Source organism: Podarcis liolepis (genome assembly GCF_965112155.1).
Source record: "Podarcis liolepis genome assembly, chromosome: 10".
Taxonomy (NCBI): Eukaryota; Metazoa; Chordata; class Lepidosauria; order Squamata; family Lacertidae; genus Podarcis; species Podarcis liolepis.
The window spans coordinates 58,105,608-58,125,525 of record NC_139562.1 but is presented as its reverse complement, the minus strand read 5'-3'; the positions used below and the strand labels follow the sequence as shown (position 1 = coordinate 58,125,525).

General features: G+C 45.3%; 1 protein-coding gene and 1 long non-coding RNA gene across 8 annotated transcripts in view; one reads left to right on the top strand and one right to left on the bottom strand.

Moving 5' to 3' along the window:
- Positions 1 to 8,117, bottom strand: part of CPNE8 (copine 8) — a 58,190-nt gene extending 50,073 nt beyond the window's left edge. For 2 of the 5 annotated variants that reach the window (XR_014516597.1, XM_083463571.1), the window contains exon 1: positions 7,739 to 8,091. Coding sequence is in view for 4 of the 5 variants with exons in the window: in XM_083463571.1 (XP_083319697.1) it covers positions 7,739 to 7,872 (134 nt within the window). In the remaining variant the exon portion in view is untranslated. Of the gene's footprint in view, positions 1 to 7,738 lie in introns of all 5 variants that reach the window. The other 3 variants (XM_083463568.1, XM_083463572.1, XM_083463570.1) reach the window with 2 other exon arrangements.
- Positions 8,118 to 8,151: 34 nt separating this feature from the next.
- LOC310687923 lies at positions 8,152 to 11,629 on the top strand. Of its 3 annotated transcripts, none has more exons than XR_014516627.1 (2): positions 8,152 to 8,324; positions 9,642 to 11,629. It is a non-coding gene; the product is annotated as an uncharacterized lncRNA (long non-coding RNA). The 3 variants fall into 3 exon arrangements; XR_014516628.1 differs by having other exon boundaries at positions 8,152 to 8,602; XR_014516629.1 differs by lacking the exon at positions 8,152 to 8,324 and adding an exon at positions 8,609 to 8,764.
- Positions 11,630 to 19,918: the final 8,289 nt, after the last annotated feature.

The window sequence follows — 19,918 nt, the reverse complement described above, 5'->3', positions numbered from 1 at the left end:
TGCGCCCCCTAACCCGTGGATTTTAGCAGGGGGCAGAGAGCTGCGAGTGCGAGCGCCCCCCCCAGATGTTGCACCCGGTGCAGCCGGGCCCCCCTGCACCCCCCACGCTACGCCACTGCTTTGTGTTATGCCACACGACCATGGTAGCCATTTTGTGGCTGGCGCCCACAGCACTTTCTCAAAATTCAAGATGCGCCTTCTGATTTAAAAAGCTTGGCAACCCTTAGGGTAGACAATATTGGACTAGGTGGACCAGTATGTTGACAGTATAAAGTCAATGTGGTCTAAACTAGCAAACCTCTTCTAATATTTAGGAGTCTTACCTTCACTAAATTGTGGAAGACCACGACAAACATTAAATATTTTTCTAGAATATTCACATATGTTCTTGAAAGAACTGCCTATAAAAAGGGTATGTGCTGTATATATGAAGATTTACAAGACCCAGGTTTAAATCTCAACCAGACATTAAGGTCATTAGGTGATCCTAGCCTGTCACTCTCTCTCAGTCTAACCTACTTCATGGAATTGCTATGAAGATAAAATGTGTGGTGGGAAAAGAGGCTCACAAAAACTTATGCAACAATAAAATAAGTCAGTATTTAAGGTGTCACTAGACTAAATTTCTTCTGCTTTGTGTAACTTAGCCTATCATACTGAAAAGTTATTTGGATATATTTTTATTTCCTTAGCTGAAAGCCAGCTGAATGTGAATATGTATCTCAACATGTGTTTACCAAAACCTCAAGTGCCATGCATTACACATTTGAACAAAACCTTAAGAATATTACCCACATAAAATAGTGCAACTGATCCATTTTTGACATTTGAATGCATTTACCTATAAAATAGACAATTAATTCAAGTAGCCACTCAATCATTATGTTTCTGGAGTCAAAGATAAGTATGTTTCTCTAAATACATGTTTCCAAGAATGGCATAAACCTCAGAGCCTCATTTTATGTTTACTATGGATTTCTAGCTTTCATGCTTTCGAAAAATAAACTTCAAACACATGGGGGCAGTCTGTTTACCATGAGAAATTTGCTTCATTGGCTCAAATCAAAAAACATACCAAACTATGGTTAAAGAAGGCTAATTTTGGTTTACTGCAATGTCTGAATTGGCAGCCATATTTGTGACTGGCTAGCAAACCAGAACCATGGTTTTATTTTGCATTATCTATGGGTTATCATGCTGACTGAACTGACATACCAGAGAGCCACTGCTTTCTTTCCAGAGGCTGCTGCACCTAGAGATCTGAATGCTGATCATACAGAAAAAAGTATCAAACTACAGTTTCTTCTGTTTGGAAACCCAAATGTTTGTTTGGATTCTAAACTAAAGAAAATACAAGCCATGGTTTGGTATGATGTCTAATTATGTCTATGGTGCAACCAATTTAAGGGTTTCAAGGCATCCTAACAAGATTGAGCTTGATGCAATGGAGCTTGTACATCTCCAATGATAATTAATTTTTATGTGAATCATAAATCACATAACATGTGCACACTTGCTATTATGGCAAATGTGCTATTAATACTGAACAGGTTCCCTCTTGCTGATATAGTACAACAGGCACCTGTCTTGAAAGAAATTAAAGGCCCATTTTTTATGCTTAATTCCCAAGCTGCTAAACCAGGAAATGTTGCTATCAGCAGCAAATGAGCAATGGGACTGAACCTGGTTTAACAGGCGCTAGGGAAGGAGTTGTCGTCACGGCACTCCTTGGTGTGTGGGGTGCCGCAGGGCGCAATCCTTTCCCCAATGCTTTTCAATATCTTTATGCACCCCCTTGCCCAGATTGTCCGGAGCTTGGAGCTGGGTTGTCATCAATATGCTGATGACACCCAGCTTTTCTGTTGATGGACGGCCGACCTGACTCTGACCCAGATGCTTGGAAGCTGTGGCTGGATGGCTGCGTGGGAGCCTGTTGAAGTTAAATCCTTCAAAGACAGAGGTCCTCTGGCTGGGTTGGGACGACACGGGTTTGGGGGCCAACTCCCATCTCTGTGGGGGCTCAATTAGTGTTAGTGCCTTCTGTCAAGAGTTTGGGTGTAACTTTTGACGCCTCCCTTTCTATGGAGGCGCAGGTTGCAGCCACAGCAAAGGTGGCACTTTTCCATCTCCGCCGTATTAAGCAGTTGGTCCCTTACCTTTCTTGCCCTGATCTGGCCCCAGTGATCCATGCAACAGTCACCTCCAGGCTCGATTATTGTAACTCGCTCTACGCGGGGCTGCCCTTGAAGCTGAACCAGAAACTCCAGCAAGTGCAAAATGCCATAGTAAGGCTCCTTACGGGGTCCTTGCCACGGAATCACATTCATCCAGTGCTTTACCAGCTGAACCGGCTCCCGGTGGAGTACAGGGTCAAGTTTAAGGTGCTGGTTTTGACCTTTAAAGTCCTATGCGGCCTAGGACCCTTGTACCTATGGGACCGCCTCTCCTGGTATGCCCCGCGGAGGACCTTAAGGTCCATAAATAACAACACTTTGGAGGTCCCAAGCCTCAAGGAGGTTAGATTGGTCTCAACTAGGGCCAGGGCCTTTTCAGCACTGGACCCGACTTGGTGGAATGCTCTGTTACAAGAGACCAGGGCCCTGCGGGATTTGACATCTTTCCGAGGGCCAGAAAGACTGAGCCTTTGGCTTAGACTCACTCTGACCCCTTATATGGGATTTGGTATATAAATTTTCCCTTGGCTTTTTTGCTGGCCCATGGATAGCTGGCTTGGGTGAATATCTTATGTTTCCTCCCTTTATGGTCTTGATTTCTGGTCTACTACTAAAATGAGGCTGCATTTTAAGCTGCATTTTTAAGTCGTATTTTAATTAACTGCCAGTCCTACCATTGGCAAGTGATGACAGGTCCAAGCTTGATTGCTTCACTGTGCCGGCCTGGGAGCTGCCATTGCAAAGCTGCATTCTTCTTCATCACACACCCCAAGCTGCTGCAAGCTGCAGAGCTCTGGGCATAGCAGTGACTATGCCAGTCTATCAAATCCCACCACTGCCAACCACTGGTTTAGACTGCAGCTTCAGAAGTCAACTGACAAGTAGACCAACTCTAAGAATGAAGTTCTACATTTTTATGGGAATCTGAGACTCATGGCGGAGGGTGGGTTGCCAGTGCCCAGGGCAAGGCAAGTATTGCACCCCGTAAACCATTAAGCGTGTGAAGTATCGGGGGGCAAGAGAGAAGAAGTGGGGAGAGGAAAAGGTAGTGTAAGAGAGTCTCAATCCAGCAGAGGGGTCAGTGGGTCAGTATTGGAGATGCTGGGCAAGCTGGCCAAAATCACAATAGCAGTGGCTGAGGAGGTGCACAGCAAGGCAGTGTGCAGCACCAAGTACTTGCCCTTGTGAAGGTCTCTGCCACTGCTGTGTGCCATGTTGAAGGGCTGCTTATTCTCCTACCCCCTGAAATACCAGAGGCCACCCCTTGGCCCTCCAGCCCCTGCCACCCTTCTCCCTCAGAGTGAAGCCCCAAGCAACTGTTGCTTAACTGGAGCAATAGCCCCAAAGCACTGCCTTTGCTGCTGGCTCCTCACCCCCTTCCCTGTCTGCCCAGCAGCAAAAGGCAAGAAGAGCACTCTGTTGTTGTTTCTTCAGTGGCTGGGACACTGCCTCAGAGCTAGGCTGCACCGCACCTTGGCATGGCAGGTACCTAATGCGAGCGGGGCTTCCAAGTAACTGAGCTGAGTGATACTACCTCTCTCAGTTTCTCTCTGCTTGTCACCCACTGGATGGAGGTGAAGCCAAGGCTGAGAAAGTGAGATGCCTGCATGCTGCAGGAGCGCGTGTGACCGAGTGAAAGGCTGGCTGAGCCAGCCCAAACTCGCCTCTTAGCCGGCCTAGGGTGGGGCATGTGCTCAGGCGCCCCTTTGACAGCCACGGGGAGGCACCACTGCTGCCCCAATCCCAAAGGCCCAGCTTGGGTGCAGCTTGCCTCCCCACATCTCTGGACTGTGGCAGCAGCTCAGCCACACGGCCTTGATGAGGGAGCCTGTTGTGGGAGCACCTGGTTGTGCCCTTCAGAATTTTGTGCCTGGGGCAATTGTCCTTCTGGGGCCCCCACACCACTGTCTGAGACCAGTAAAAATCAGAATCTTCACAGATTGGTTTTTGTATCATTGGTAAAAGAAGCTGCATCTCTGCTATAAATGGCCAATGTAGCTAATCAGAAATTTGCATAGAGGTTCTTATTATGGACTTTTATTATCAAAGAACTAGACAGTTCAGGCTACTTAAATGGATTCACTTTTCCCTGTTACTTGTTCCCTGTTACTTTCCATGTATACTTGGTAATAAATCTGAAATATCTGCTTATTCAAGGTTCACCACTGAGAGTGGTAAATGACTTTTAGACTACATCAGAATATAGCAGTTCATTCCAAACAAAGTAAAACAAAGTATTGGGAGGTCTTCACTGATTTCCTCTATCATGTCTGTTTCAGCAGTATTGTATTAAGGCCAACAAAACTTAAAGACACAATAAAGTATCCACAGAAAGTGGCAGCAGATATAATAAAACTAAATACAGGCAGATAACTTATGAACTTAGATAAAAACAATCACTCTGGGATTTGGTACAGGTGAAAGGTACAGTAATGGTAAAGGACCGGTAACTCCTATCTTCTGAAGGATGAACTGTTTGCTTGGTTTTTAATATTTGAGTCAAGTTCCCTACAAATCTTCCTAATCCTGGAAGCACCTATGCTTATTTATTAAAATACTGTAGTACCTCCTGTTTTCTCCTTATGCATGGACCAGTCTGTTAGAGGTATCAAACATGGTGGAATCTTCCAGAGTACAGGAGTTACCGTATACTAGAGACACATACTCAAGATAACTGATCTATATTAAGTTCTCTTAATACTGTCAAATTTATGTATTTTAAGTGTTTCACAGTTGGCATGAGATGAGATACATTAACGTATACTGTGAAGTAAAAAAAATGTTGACGGAAGCAGGGAGTCTGATTCAGTGGCATAGACATTGCCAAGGAAAGGCAGTCTGGCACGGAAGAGTTTTCAAGACACATTTGCAGGGAGGCCTGCACTGTAGGGGCTATGTAAAGCAGAAAATACCTTGTACTTACAAGCAGGATGCCAATGGGTAAAAAATGTAGCTTTCAACCTAAAAAATCAGCTACAGGTGAAAACAGAATCCTAACCTTGAGTTGGTGATTGCAGCTGTGTATAGGAGGTGGCATTCATTCTGGGTTAATGTTGTATAAGACACAGATGAATTTCAATTTTCTTCCAGTGCCATGATTCTAAATCTAAACAAATTACATCTATAGAAGCAGGCTTGGTGGGGGAGTGATTTTTAAAGAACATCAAATTATGTTTTCGCGGAAATGCAACCATGAACAAAAAGAGACTGTTGCCTTTCACCAGGACTTCCATGACAACTCTCCTCTAAAGAACTAGTAAAAACCAGATCACACCATGTTTTGCCAACATTTGATACTGGTCTTTAACTATTTTTGGTGACATGACAAATATACTTCTGTATTGCAAACCAACACACAAAGCTCCTGGTTTATTTTATCATTAAACATTCAAAAATAAATGCTACGAAACCTAGAAAATACTCCTGAATAAGAAAGGACTACTCTGTTTCATCTGATTTTCTTGATGAAGGCCTTTGAAAATGTATAGAAGCTATAAATGAATTGTACTCCAGGCATAATCATTCAAGAAAAAAATCAAAGCCAAAAGAATTTTCCATGTTTCTGAACATGAATAATTTACATATTCTTCAATAAAAAGAGTTATATGAGAAATAAGTTACGAATCTTTGTTTGAGCTCCAAGATAGGAGACTCTGTAAAGATTCCAATTAAAATAAAAAAGAGGCAACCATAAAGACAAAGGATGCTGACTTCATAATATGCACTACCAATTTCAATTTTCTCTCTCAATAGTATTTTGATTCAACTATTCTCTTGCCTGAAATGCCACAATGACTGTATTTTAAAGGGCTAACATTTCATTTTTGGCTACAGGAAAAAGGATATGGGTGGGTGTGGAGAAAGCTGTTTGAATGGCCTGCTCCTTAACAAGATTTCAAACCAATTACTTCAGGATAAATGTGATTAAGAAATCTGTCTCCAGAAGTAAGTAACAGGAGCATACAATACACTTCTCATGTTTGCACTGAGATAATCCAGTAAACATTTCCCTGCAATTTACTTCTTACTGTAACAGATAGCATTCAGTCTTCTTGTACCCTGATTTACAAATTCTCAACTGACCCATTACCAAAACAAGAGCAGGAAGCTCTTTAGCAAGCTCACAAATTATGCAAAAGGGCACTGCAAATAAATCACATGGGGCTAGTGCATGAAGAAAAGCAAACACTAATTCCATCATCTTCCTCAATTCACTCCAGCACAAGGAAAAATACTGTCCCTCTTTTTTAATCTCATTCAAACTGGGAAGGGGGGTTGTCTGCAGAGGCAGATATGTTTCAGATCCTTATCCAATTCATTTTATTCAGAAAGGAAAAGGGATTTTCCACATTGATCCACTACAAAGAGATGGGAATTGTCATCCCATCCGATCCCAGGAGATCACCAATGGAAATTCTGCATTTCACGCACCTCTAGGAAATACTGTGGTGAAGAGGTACAGAGCTGTCTCCTAATGTGATCCTGTCTTAACACCCAAGGAAGAGCAAGCCTGGTGAAATAAAATTGTGGGGGAAGACAGGCATAACAGTTTTTTGCCCGAGTTACACAGAGAACAACACCAACAGAAAAAGGAATTTCTGGTCTAGAACGCAAAGGAATTACACACCCACTGCAAGTCTAACACCTACATCATCAACAGGAGAGGATACATGGCACCAAAGCAAGTGCCACCTCAGGTAGAACAAGAAGTTACAGCTTAGCCTTACCACATCCAGCGAAGGGAAATATTATGCTGGCGTATTCTTTTTCCTTTGCCACATAATTGCACAGAGGAAAGACAGGACACAACTTTTCATCACAGTGCATGTGTGTGTCGCACTAAGAAAATATAACCCTTTCCTGGAGGGGAAGGTGCCACAGGTAGATCAAGATGTGACAGCCTTCTACTCCCAGAGCAAGTAAGAATCACAGAATTGCAAAGTGCTCCGAGGGTCATCTAGTCCAACCCTCTGCAAAAGGGATGTTGTCCTCAATTACTGTCGCGATCCATGTTTATTTTAAGCGGACTATTTTCGTCGTGGTCCGTTTCAAGGGCCCCGGGCACAACGCAGAGCCGCTATTCATCGCAGGCACCCATATTGCACGGAGGAGACACCTTTTCAGACAAACCAGCATCCTGCGGAGTGGGACCCTCAGGATCCCACAGAGGCCGGGGTTGTTCGTGGGGCAGCGCGATTTCCAAACACGGGAGGGGGGGGAGGGTAGGAGGAGAGAAACGTGTCCGCGCTCCTTCCCTACGTGCCATGGGGGAATTCCACATCCAGGGGGGCACCACGGCAGGGAGGGATCTCGCCTCCCCCACCGACACGCCTTTCGCTCCCACACACTCGCACTTCCCGCCATGGGGGGGGGAGGGGGGTCAACAACACGAGACTAAACCATGGTTCCCCGTTCACACGTTCGTCCGCCCACGCCTCAAACAGCAGCGTTTTCCCTCACGCGCTCCGACCCTTCCACTTCCCTGTCCTCCCAACCGAGGAATATCCACAGAGACACCGCCACCCCCACCCCACACAAAAAATTTTTTGTTTATCTCCCCTCACCTGCAGGACACCGACACCTCCACTCGGGTAGCCGGGACGCTAGCGCTGAGCGGGTTAAAATCCCCCACGGACGCCATGTTCCCGTATCTGTCCAGCTTGGACAGCTGCCCCAAGAGTTTGTCCGGACCGAACATGGGGCAACAAAAAAAGAAGAACGAAGAAAGGCGGGGAAGGAGGTGGCGCTAACGGAATTTCCCGGGCAGGGCGAGGCGAGGCGAGGCGAGGCAGGGCGTAGAAGCCGGAGAGAGAGAGAGAGAGAGAAGGAGGGAGGGGAGCGGAGGGGCCGAGCGAAGCGGCTCTGAGGGAGCGCGCGGGAGACGAGGAACGCCGACTGCCGACTGACGGGAAGCGAGCGAGCGGGAAGAGCGCGCGCGCGCCGGGGAGCGTGTGTGTGTGAGGGAGTGTGTTTTTTGTGTGTGACGTCACTCTCGGGGGGGGGTGTCGCGCGTGACACCCCCAACCCCCCTCACGGTGACCGTTGGAACCGGGAGTTCCTCCTAACGGTCCCCGAGGGCGGCGCGAGGTTTGTTTTCCTCAGGCGAGGAGGAGGAGGAGGAGAAGCCGCCGCCGCCGCCGCCACTTCCCCGTAAAGTTCCACATTGTGTTTTCCGGTGCCTGGCACGGGCAAGGCAGGCGAAAGGGCGCCCTAAAAACATCCGCGCTGAAGAAAGAAAGAGAAGCGCGGGGAGTTTGTTTCTCTTCCGCGCCTGACAGAAATTTCGCCTCAGCGAAATAACGACGACGGTCTTTATTTCGCTCGCTCGCCGGCTCTGCTCCGTGTCGTAGTAGCTAGGCTTGCAGCCCTGCGCTTACGCGCGCACCACGCTTCCCTCCTCAGTCTGTCCCCGCGAGCTGCGCTCACACGTGCGTGTTGACTGGGCTGTGGAGCGCTTTAGGCGGAGATCTAGAGACGCCCTACTTTGGTTTCCCCTCAGAGGAAGGCTTGGCGGTAGAGAAGAGGAACCCTAAGCCCGAGCGAAAACGGAAGCGGGGTTTGATTCGAACCCAGAACCTGCCTTACCATTTGTGCGTGGGGATGGGGTGGTGGTTTTTTTGGTAGTATGAATAAATGCATTTAACGTTGGGTAAGAAGAGAGGAGTTGGAGGTCTAAAGAGGGTGACACCTTAAAACTGGCCCAGGGGGCTTTTGGCAAGCCGGCGCCACGGTCATTTCTTCCCGTCAGAGTTTCAGCGCGCGTCTGTAGATGCCTTCCGCGTGCAGACACGCGTCGTACACGCATCTGCGAGAGCCTACCGCCACGCACGTATCCCGTGTCCCCCCACCCGCAGTGGCAGCTGCTGCGCTGCCCACGAAAGTCAGGGAGCAGCGCTATACTCCCAAGTCCCACTGAAGCTCAGGGCGCTTACTTCCGAGTAGACACGCGTAGGATTGCATTGCGCGGGACTGGCTTGTGTTTGACCCGGATATGCCGAAACCCAACAACTTGGCAGGAAATGCCCTTTGGAATAAATGCACAATTCCCCCCCCCCCCCCATTACGAAGAGGGTTGCGAAATTGTTGCACGTGTTAGTGGAATCGTAGCGGAAATTCCGACAGATCGCGGGAGTTTTTGTGCAATTCCCCCCCTTTATGAAGGGGAGTTGGCATCAGCGCAGTAAAAGATTGCACAACAGAACAGTAACATGGGCTAGCCCGAGAAAAAAAGCAGGCTCTCCTCCCCACCTCCTAATGCGTGAGTCATCTCACGTTAATTTAGAAAAAGTATAGAAATAGCACGTTAAAGAGCAAATGCATTCTCAGGAAGTTGTTGGCATCGTTGTTACCAGAGTAGCTTCCAAATGAGACGGGGGCGGAGAGGGGCATCGCGTGTGTGCGAAATACAGCAAAACCGGATTCAAGTCATCATTGATGGTAAAGGAATGGCTTTTCTCTGCCTTTTAGCAAAGAGAACACGTGGACGTCTGAAACAGTGTGACGCAATAACCCCAGAGAGTTCAGCGAGGCCCAGGGGACGAGTGTAGAAACGACGGCGCGGGGGTGGCTTGCACAACAGAGAGCGGCAGGATCGACAGTGGGAATTCCTCTGCTGCTTGCCAAAGACAAAATGTGCTGCATCGGTTTCCCGAAAGCGCTGGGATAGGAAAGGAAGGAGGCCGTCCGTTTTCGTCACACACCGCATCTATTCAGGAGACGCGCCTCAAATGTAAACAGAGGAGCCGTCAGAACAGAACACAGGCCCATTCAGCAGACGGGTGGGGCAAGCACAGCAGGAGTGGGTTTCCACGTTTTGAAGTAAGTGAAGTAATGTGCTTTTTAAGTCCAGAGTCTTAACATGTCCTAACAGCACCACTGAATTTTGAAATGCCACGCAGTTGCTCCTGTTTTTCCTGAACAATATTTATGGTGCTGGTGTCCAGAAAAGCACATCCATTCCCAAGCTGCATAGTTACCAACTTCAGAGCCTGCTGGAATTAATAAAACCATTTTCACAAGTAATACGGTATCCCATACATGTCTATTCAGAAGCCTGTCCCATTGACTTCAGTGGTAAGTGGGCACAGGAATGTAGCCAAAATTGCTTGCTCCTGTTTTATTTATTGAGCTTTATAGCCTATTCAAGGTTTGAAGGGGTAACAGGCTACTACAGAAATCTGATAAATTATTTCTGTTCATCTGCATTTGGAAATAAGATCACACATACACACAGAGAGAGGGTTTGCTTTGCTGAATGTGTTCATAGGATTGCTGCCTCACTGTCACTATTAGATGAAGTATTTAATAATCATGCCAGTTCATCTTCCCATGGTCATTCTTAGGTAGCCAAAATGGATGGGAGGGGGTTTAACCCTGAGGTATGCATAAGTACAAAAATAATCTGCAGCCCCATGATAACCAACCAACACAGAATATTGAGTGGTTGAGAGGTCAATTCCTGGTTCACATTGTGATGCTATTTTTCACTCACACCCCTCCCCCGAAGGCAATACTCAGAAAAATGAGTGGGGAAATCCTAAATGGTAACGTAGCTGGCATTAGGCATCAATGTGTTTATCCCTCTCACCAAGAAAACTAAGAGAGGTGTTTAACTCTGCTCTAACACAGTTATTAGTGTGAAACATTTAAAAAATAACCCTGGTAATGCAAATTCCTAAGGAAATGCAGTTCATTGTTCTCAAATTGCAGGTTGGAAGGGGTTGTAGTGGAGAGAAGTTAAGGTAGTGTTGTCCAAACACTTTGGACATGCAAGTTGGGCTAAAACAGCTTACACTTCTGCCAGGTTATCTTTTGCTTTTATCTCCACATTAAAAGTTAGAGAATTGTATTAAACAATTCTGCTGTGTAGTTATACCCCTGTGGTAGGTAGAGCTCTGCTGAGAGCAGGGATTCCTGTCTTTGAGCTAGCTTTTTTTTTAACAACAACAACTTTTCCCATCCACATCAGCCATAGCCTCAGATAACACACACAAATGTACGGGATACACTGTGACATTTTGTTACAGGGCTTCACTTGTTCCCTCGGCTTCTGAAGTTCATGGAAATGCTTGCTATATACAATCTTCATAATATGGAATGAAGCTCTAACTACAACTGATCAGTTTTACTACTTGGGTCCATCCAATATGCATTTGTGAAGAAGCAGAAGAGAGACGTCTCTTTTAGCACTAGCGTGTGTCTTGACATTTTTAGCAAGAACAACCAGAAAACAAAGCAGCCTGGATCTCTGCCCATCTAGTTTCCAGTGTTCAGCTGAAGTGGCCTTTTCCTCCCCCAGGCACCGCCAGAGTGCTTCTCAGGAACCATCTTGCTATGGGAGGAGAGAATCTGGGTTTTTTCTTTACTTTCTTGTCTTTACTGCTTTATTATAGTTTTGATATTTCTATGTAAACCGCTTTGTGAGATTTGCCTGAAGTAAAAAGTTCAGAACAGTTTGTTGGTCCTTATGTAGCCAAAATGATACCATCCTTGCAAAAGAGGGAAGGAATTGGCAGGCTTGGGGGAACTTTAGACAGCGGGGTGGGGGGGACCCTAAAAGAGAACCTCCCTCAGACCATATAATGAGGGCTGAGTACAGTGGGCATGGAATGATGTTGGGGAGAGAGAATGGAAAGCTGTGTTTGTGGGGGCAGGGATACAGTGGAATATTATAGAATATTTTGGCTGGAACAGTGAGCAGGAACACTCCACAGTCCATCCTGCCTATCATCCTTAAAGCTCATATCCCATATGCCATACAGCCACATGAATCAGGAGTCATTGCTACTCCCAATTTGTTTCAGCAGTTCATGTGCCTTCAGGTCTCTTCTGGGAACCACCTGTTTCTCTTATTTATCCCATCTTTTTAGCTTCCATCGCTGCCCCCATCTACTTCCATCTCTCCTCCAGATCTCCTTTTATTTTGTGAAATTCACTGTCTGTAATTCACATGAAAGGTCATTTTACATGTAACTAGTGATTAGCCCATTAATGGCAGATGCACTTGGTACATATTAACAAATTTGAGAGTCAGAGGTGTTTTTTAGTAGTATATATGAAGATGTCCTGACACCTACATCAGCCAGAACATGCAATTGATTTCAAAGTGGCTTGGTTCTGCTTTCTGACCATATTTATGTTTATAAGAGAGAACGTCAAATGCAGTCATTCACACATGACAATATACATACATGCATACATTCAATTTGAAATTTGGGACCTGCAGTTAAAAAATGAGTTGATTAGTTCAAATCAATGTGAAATACAGCCTCTCCATCACCACACTGCTTCTTTCGCCATGTTACTCTTGGGAATGCCACAGTTCTACAATGAAAGCCACAACTGGCAGAATTTCAGACTACTCTGGCAATCCTATGACCTCCTCGGCTCCCCTCTACATCTGCTCACTTCCTCCCTGCCAGTAGTACACAGCTCCAGTCCAACTTTCCAGTTCTCTTCTTCATCCCTTGTTTCCTAGGTCCCTGTTTTTCAGACTACTGCCTAATTGGTCCTGTTTCCTTTAACCACTTTGTTTCTTGACTAGCCTCCATATCATTCTTCTCTCCCTGCCACAGCAGACAGCCCCAGTGTTATAAAATTTCTTCACTTCCCCTCTTATTAGTAGCTTCATGCCTCAGTTTCTTATCTCCTCTTTTCCTTAAACTTCATTTACTTCCTACATTTCCTTTATGTTTTATTGCTGTATTTCTTAAACACCATTCCTTGACTGTCATTGCCTCTAAGGTCCCTTTTCCTTAGTCTCCCTGCCTCCTAGGGCTTCATTTCAGTCCTCAGCCATCCAGTGTGAGGTTAGGTTCCAGTCCCAGCCAAACTAACAATTTCCCCTTCCACCACAGAATCTGGACAGCAGGTTGTTCAGTTCCGTCAAGAACAAAGATTCTGAGCCACTATTAGCAGTTCAGCCAATCAGCACCACAGGCTTCATTGCCACAAGCATAATGCAATATAGATGATTCTCTTCTGCTTTCTAAGCTCTGCTAACATTCATGAATTTTGCATTCCAGACTAAAAGTCATTCTTCTCTAAAGCTTTTAAGCACAGTACTTTCTCTGGCAACATCGCTGTTGCACAGTTGGATCTCATGGTAGTGTAAAACCATTTGACGTTGGAGCTGGAACCCCTTTTAGGGTAACACACTAGAATAAACAGACAGCTGCTTGCTCTGAACAGTAATGACCACTTCTGAATTCCATTGTACCAAAGGGCACGGTGGAAAACTTCGAGATTAACGCTCATCCCTAACCCTCTTTGCCAATGTTTAAGAAGCAGAAACCCAGTGTTGCCATTGTTTGGTTAGAACAACAAGCAGAACACAGGGCTGGTTTGCAGCATGCTTCAGTGGTGAAACTAGGCTTTCTATCACCCAGGTCAAAGACTCAGTTCAGCACATACATACATACATGGGGTATGCATGTTTGTACACACATCTTTGCTCTCTTCCAATATTTGGCTTCTGAGAAGAAGAAGAAGAAGAAGAAGAAGAAGAAGAAGAAGAAGAAGAGGAGTTTGGATTTGATATCCCACTTTATCACTACCCGAAGGAGTCTCAAAGCGGCTAACATTCTCCTTTCCCTTCCTCCCCCACAACAAACACTCTGTGAGGTGAGTGGGGCTGAGAGACTTCGAAGAAGTGTGACTGGCCCAAGGTCACCCAGCAGCTGCATGTGGAGAAGCAGGGATGTGAACCCGGTTCACCAGATTACGAGTCCATCGCTCTTAACCACTACACCACTTTGACATCGTGTCCATTATAAACAGTGGCAACTTGAACTCGCTACAGCTTATTCTTGAACTCGGCGATTCTTACTTCTGAGTAGAGCATGCATAGGCATTGTACTAGTCACCAGGGTTTACTTCTGAACTCATGAGTAAACACTGCAAATCCTTCTTATCCTACTAGGATAAGAAATTGCCTCACTCCCTTTTCCACAGCACAGGGTTCTTTGCTTCTCGGTCTGCTTTTAGTTCTTCGCATCTAATTTCCCTCTTCTCCCCACCCCACAAGAAGTAGCAGGGGGACTAATATCTGAATTGTGAAAAAGCAAACACACAAATTGACAACTTTAGCACAGGATTGTGCAAAAGAAGCTTCTCGTGTCTCTTTAAAGACTTACAGATCAGAGCGGCCATGTTCAGGGGGCGGGGGAACAGCTGCCCCAGCTGGGGAGTCCCGGAGGGACGAAGGGAACTGTCCACTACAAAGGAGCGCAGAGGCACATGAGGGAGGGAAGAGCAGCCCAACACAGCTGTCCTGGGCATTCCACAGGCACAGAGGGGACTCTTCCCTTATATTTTAAACTTAGAGAGGCCAATGAACATACATCTTATTTTAATGAATTGACTTTTGCACAACTTCGGAAAGCTTTTACAGAGTTACGATTAAATACAATAAACTCTGCTTATAGAGATGGGAGACTCTTCCCTTTGGAATAGGCAAGGTGAGGGGAGAAAGAAGGAAGGGGCGTCTGTCTCGGGCAAAGTTGGATGAGCCAACAAAGACAAAAGCAAAACCACTTTGGAGTTATAGAGGGAGTGGCTGGGCAGTCCAGGCTTATCGTGGATTGGCTGACGGGTTGAGAGAGTCAATAGCACCCTCTGGGGGCTTCATCCTGAGCACAATTCCTGGCTAAACACCCTTAGTTTCAGCACTGGGATAAAGGGTAAAGGGACCCCTGACCATTAGGTCCAGTCGTGGCCGACTCTGGGGTTGCGGCGCTCATCTCGCTTTATTGGCCGAGGGAGCCAATGTACAGCTTCCGGGTCATGTGGCCAGCATGACTAAGTCGCTTCTGGCGAACCAGAGCAGCGCACGGAAACGCCGTTTACCTTCCCGCCGGAGCGGTACCTATTTATCTACTTGCACTTTGATGTGCTTTCGAACTGTTAGGTTGGCAGGAGTATACTAATCCGTAAAAACACAAACATGTTTTTGTACCACATGTACTTATTCAATAGCACTTCTACGAACAGCTGTTTTTATGAACAATTAAATATGCCTGTGCAAGGAGCAAAAGATAATAATAAAAAAGGTAAAGGACCCCTGGACATTGAAGTTCAGTCAAAGGCAACTATGGGGTTGTAGCACTCATCTCGCTTTCAGGCCGAGGGAGCCAGCGTTTGTCTACAGACAGCTTTCTAGGTCATGAGGCCAGCACGACTAAACTGCTTCTGGCACAGCGGAACACCGTAACGGAAACCAGAGCACATGGAAATGCCGTATACCTTCCCACCACAGTGGTACCTATTCATCTACTTGCACCAGCATGCTTTCAAACCACATGGGAGCAGGAAATCAGGACATGCACTGTCTTGCAAGCTCATCAGAGCACCCCTAGCTGCAGTTCTAAGAGTTGGCCACCAAAGAATCAATTTGAAGCTGCAAGCTCTTCCCCTAAGCCAAGGTGGCATCCGTTGGTATATAGACACCCTCTTGATGCCCACATAGTCCTCTGTCTCCATGGAATAAGGATTAGAAGAAGCATTCCGTTGGAGACAATAGAATGGTTGCAGTTTGTGTTTAGTTGTGGAGCCAGTGATAGCTTCTCTGGTTTTCAAATCTGCCCACAGGCATAAAAGGTTGGCCATCCCTGCCTTAAACTTTTTACGAGTAAGCCAGCCTGCAAAAGAGTATTTTAAAAAGCTCGGAGATGAAGTTTACATTGCGACACAAACTATTTGTTAATAAGGGATGGTGAAATTAAAACTCACTTGAACTCCAGCTGTTCAGTATCCAAACCACTGCAGCCAAGGATACAGATGCTTTTCATCAATCCATGTTTCACTTAGGAATTATTAATATATCAGTAAGAATGGTTCACAAGTATTTTCAAAATCAGCTTGGGTTTCTCTGACTTGGTTTTATGATAGATTATCCAATGAGAGTTTGCTTCACTATTGACTTTTTTTGGCTTTGGAACCTTTGCCAATATATGATATTTGGTTAATGATGTAACCCCAAGCACATCTGGGAAGAAACAAAAGTTCCAAGCATTGCCATAAACTTGAATAAAACAAAACTACAGAAAGAAAGTTCTATTACATTTAGAGCAGAACTTAAAATTCTCTATTTCACTCACAAGATTTGGGTTTTTTTCTTATTTGAGTATAAAAATGCATGATTCCAGCAATAAAAATGAAAAGCCATCTAATTTGTGAGGAAGAGATGCATGTGAATTTAAGCTAAAATACGGCTTACAGTTTAATGTACTTAAATTTATACTTAAAGTACTTTAATCGTTTTTAATGATTTCTCAGTCTGTTGTAATGATATTTAGAAGCACATTAGGTTTGCTTATTTAAAAACTGGAATGCTAAACTGATATAGATTGCTTTAACAGTTAATTATAGAAAGGTTTCATACTTTCTTCCAGCAATGTCAGCAGCTAGTTGCCAAATACATTAGAGCATCAGAACTTAATGGGATGTCAGGAGTAGAAACAAATGATAGGAGGAGCCATTATGGCTCCATTCCTGCTTGTGGCTTGTGCTCCTGAAGAAACAATTCACTTGTTTTTATATAGACTCATCAGTGTCAGGTTTAAGGTGCTGGTTTTGACCTTTAAAGCCCTATGCGGCCTAGGGCCCTCGTACCTATGGGACCACCTCTGCTGGATGACCTTAAGGTCCATAAATAACAACACTTTGGAGGTCCTGATCCTCAAGGAGGTTAGATCGGTCTCAACTAGGGCCAGGGCCTTTTCAGCACTGGCCCTGACTTGGTGGAACACTCTGTCACAAGAGACTAGGGCCCTGCGGGACTTGACATCTTTCCGCAGGGCCTGCAAGATGGAGCTGTTCCATCTGTCCTTTGGCTTAGACTCACTCTGACCTCTTATATGGGATTTGGTATATAAATTTTCCCTTGGCTTTTTTGCTGGCCCATGTAGAACCAGCATGGGTGAATATCTGATGTTTCTTTCCTTTATGATCTTGATTTATGGTCTACTACTAAAATGAGGCTGCATTTTAAGCTGTATTTTAAACTGTATTTTAATTAACTGGTTTTTTTGTGTTTTTCTATTATGTTTTATTGTAATTTATATTTGGTGTTAGCCGCCCTGAGCCCAGCCCTGGCCAGGGAGGGTGGGGTATAAATAAATAAAAAATTATTATGATATTATTATTATTATCAGGGCCGGCCAAGCTATTAGGTGGGTTGAGGCCACTGACTCAGGTGGCAGAACCCCCAAGGTGGCACCCCTGCCAGCACCCTGCCTGCCCCGCTGCCTCTGTCGCTAGTGGAGAGGTGGCACTGGCATAGGGCCTGATTTGGGGCAAGATCTCATCAGAAATTGGTGCAAGCTTCTCCACCAGTGGCGGGACAGGCAAGGCAGGGCAACACTTCCAATTCCACATGCTTTGCATTCCCGTATCATATTTTCTATCCACCATCATTGTAATATATCATTGTGATATATCACTAGCAAAAACTGTAGCAGTAAATGAACCCGTCTTCATTCATACTAAATGCTGTACATGTTCCCCCCCACCTTTACCCTGAAGTTATCTCCATGTAGGAAACATGTCAGATGTGAAATGAAGCTCATTGTACGGAGTGATAGCTCAGTTGGTAGAGCATGATACCCTTAATCTCAGGGTTGTGGGTTTGAGCCCCACACTGAGCAAAAGATTCCCACTTTGCAGGGGGTTGGTCTGGATGACCCTTGTGGTCCCTTCCAACTCTACAATTCTATGATTCTAAGTGCTGGATAGTAGTTGTTGCAAGCATGATACGATGTGTGTTGAACTGATGTCATAGAAAGCTTTATAAATGATTACCTGGCCTGCCAGTAAGCAATGTTGTTTTGGATTCAACAAAATACCAAGTATGTTAGAACTGGAGCATACCGTATTTTTTGCACCATAACACTCACTTTTTTCCTCCTAAAAAGTAAGGGGAAATGTCTGTGCGTGTTATGGAGGGAATGCCTACGGGTGGCATGCCTACGGATTTTCCTCCTCTAAAAACTATGTGCGTGTTATGGTCGGGTGCGTGTTATAGAGCGAAAAATACGGTACCTATAAAAAGTGTGATTGTACAAACCCAAATACCATAAATTCTCTTCTGAACTAGGGCAGGATGATACTATTCACCCCACCTAACGTTTCTCTGGCATTGTGGGAGGCCTCTTTCTGTGCTGCCAGAACAATGTGGGATGCCTGGGCTATGTGGCAATTATTCACACTGATTTCAAGGCGAAGGGAAAGATGACTTACAAACAGCCTGCCCAAAGTAAAATAAATGAAATGTGTAGCACTGAATAAATTACCTTTAACATTGCTTCTTCCAAGTTTCAGGGTATAATTGAACTTGACTGCCACAGGATGCAAACATTGATCACTCCCCCATTTTCTTCCTGGTAGGTCATTAATTAGTACATCTCAAGAAAAAGACAACTTTCGTGACTCAGTCTTTGCACTCCTAAAAAAATAGCACTGTTATTTAGTGAAAAGAAACATGGAATTGCAGAGTTCTAATACTATATATGGAAGTTTTTTCTCTCCATTTTGCATTAGCTTTAACTACTGTTCAGAAGCCCTGTTCTGGCAACTGATAGCAAAATTGTGCTTCAGAACCTCAAGCTTCCCACTGTACTTTTTTTTTTAAAAAAAAACAACCCTCAAATGCTACTTACTTATACATTTTTTACATTTGAATTTAGGGACCTGCATGATTTTGCATAAAATATTGAGTGGGGAGTTGAATCCCCTGTAGAATGACTCTGATGTTTCGCAACGTGAAAGTTTCCAAGAGAAGCTGAACTTTGCCATCTTTTCCCTCTTCTTCATTAGCTGCTAGGGTAGTCATGGCTTACGTATGTGGCCTCTAGTCCTAGTCCTGCTTTTCACTGGAGGAAGCAACGTAGGTTGGAAGGGCTCTTTTGAGGGTGCCCATCCATACATATTAGGACGCGGGTGGCGCTGTGGGTTAAACCACAGAGCCTAGGGCTTGCCGACCAGAAGGTTGGCAGTTTGAATCCCCGTGACGGTCCCTGCTCCTGCCAACCTAGCAGTTCGAAAGCACGTCAAAGTGCAAATAGATAAATAGGTACCTCTCCGGCAGGAAGGTAAACAGCATTTCTGTGCGCTGCTCTGGTTTGCCAGAAGCAGCTTAGTCGTGCTGGCCACTTGACCTGGAAGCTGTATGCTGGCTCCCTTGGCCAATAAAGCGAGATGAGCGCCGCAACCCCAGAGTTGGTCACCACTGGACCTAATGGTCAGGGGGTCCCTTTACCTTTAGCTTTATCCATACATATTTGGGAATAGTGCACAGCAAAGCCAAAAATGTGAGTCTTACCTTTGTACAGTAGGCTGTACTCCAATTATGCAGAAGTCAGGTGTTTCCACCTCCCACCCTGCCTCCTTATCCTCCATCCAGGCAAACGAGTTATATTATCAACTGTCCAGGGGCGTTCCAGCCAAGCAAAATAACCTGTGGTGGTTGGGGGTACACAGAGCAGGGCTGGTGAGGGTTCGTGGTACGGTGATGGTCCCAAGGGCCAGGTAGAGTGGTCTGGAAGTCCACATTAGGTCTGCCAGCTATATTAGATTCTAAGGCTGATGTACCCCAGATTCCATGTCCATTTTTATTTCAGGCAAGTTAACATTAAGAGGGGGCAGGAGTCACAGAGAAGTGATATTAAGATGGAAGAGAGAGCAAAATTAAGCAGAAGGTGAGAGGAAGACCAACAACAACAAAAAAAAGGCAATACCAACAGGTGAGG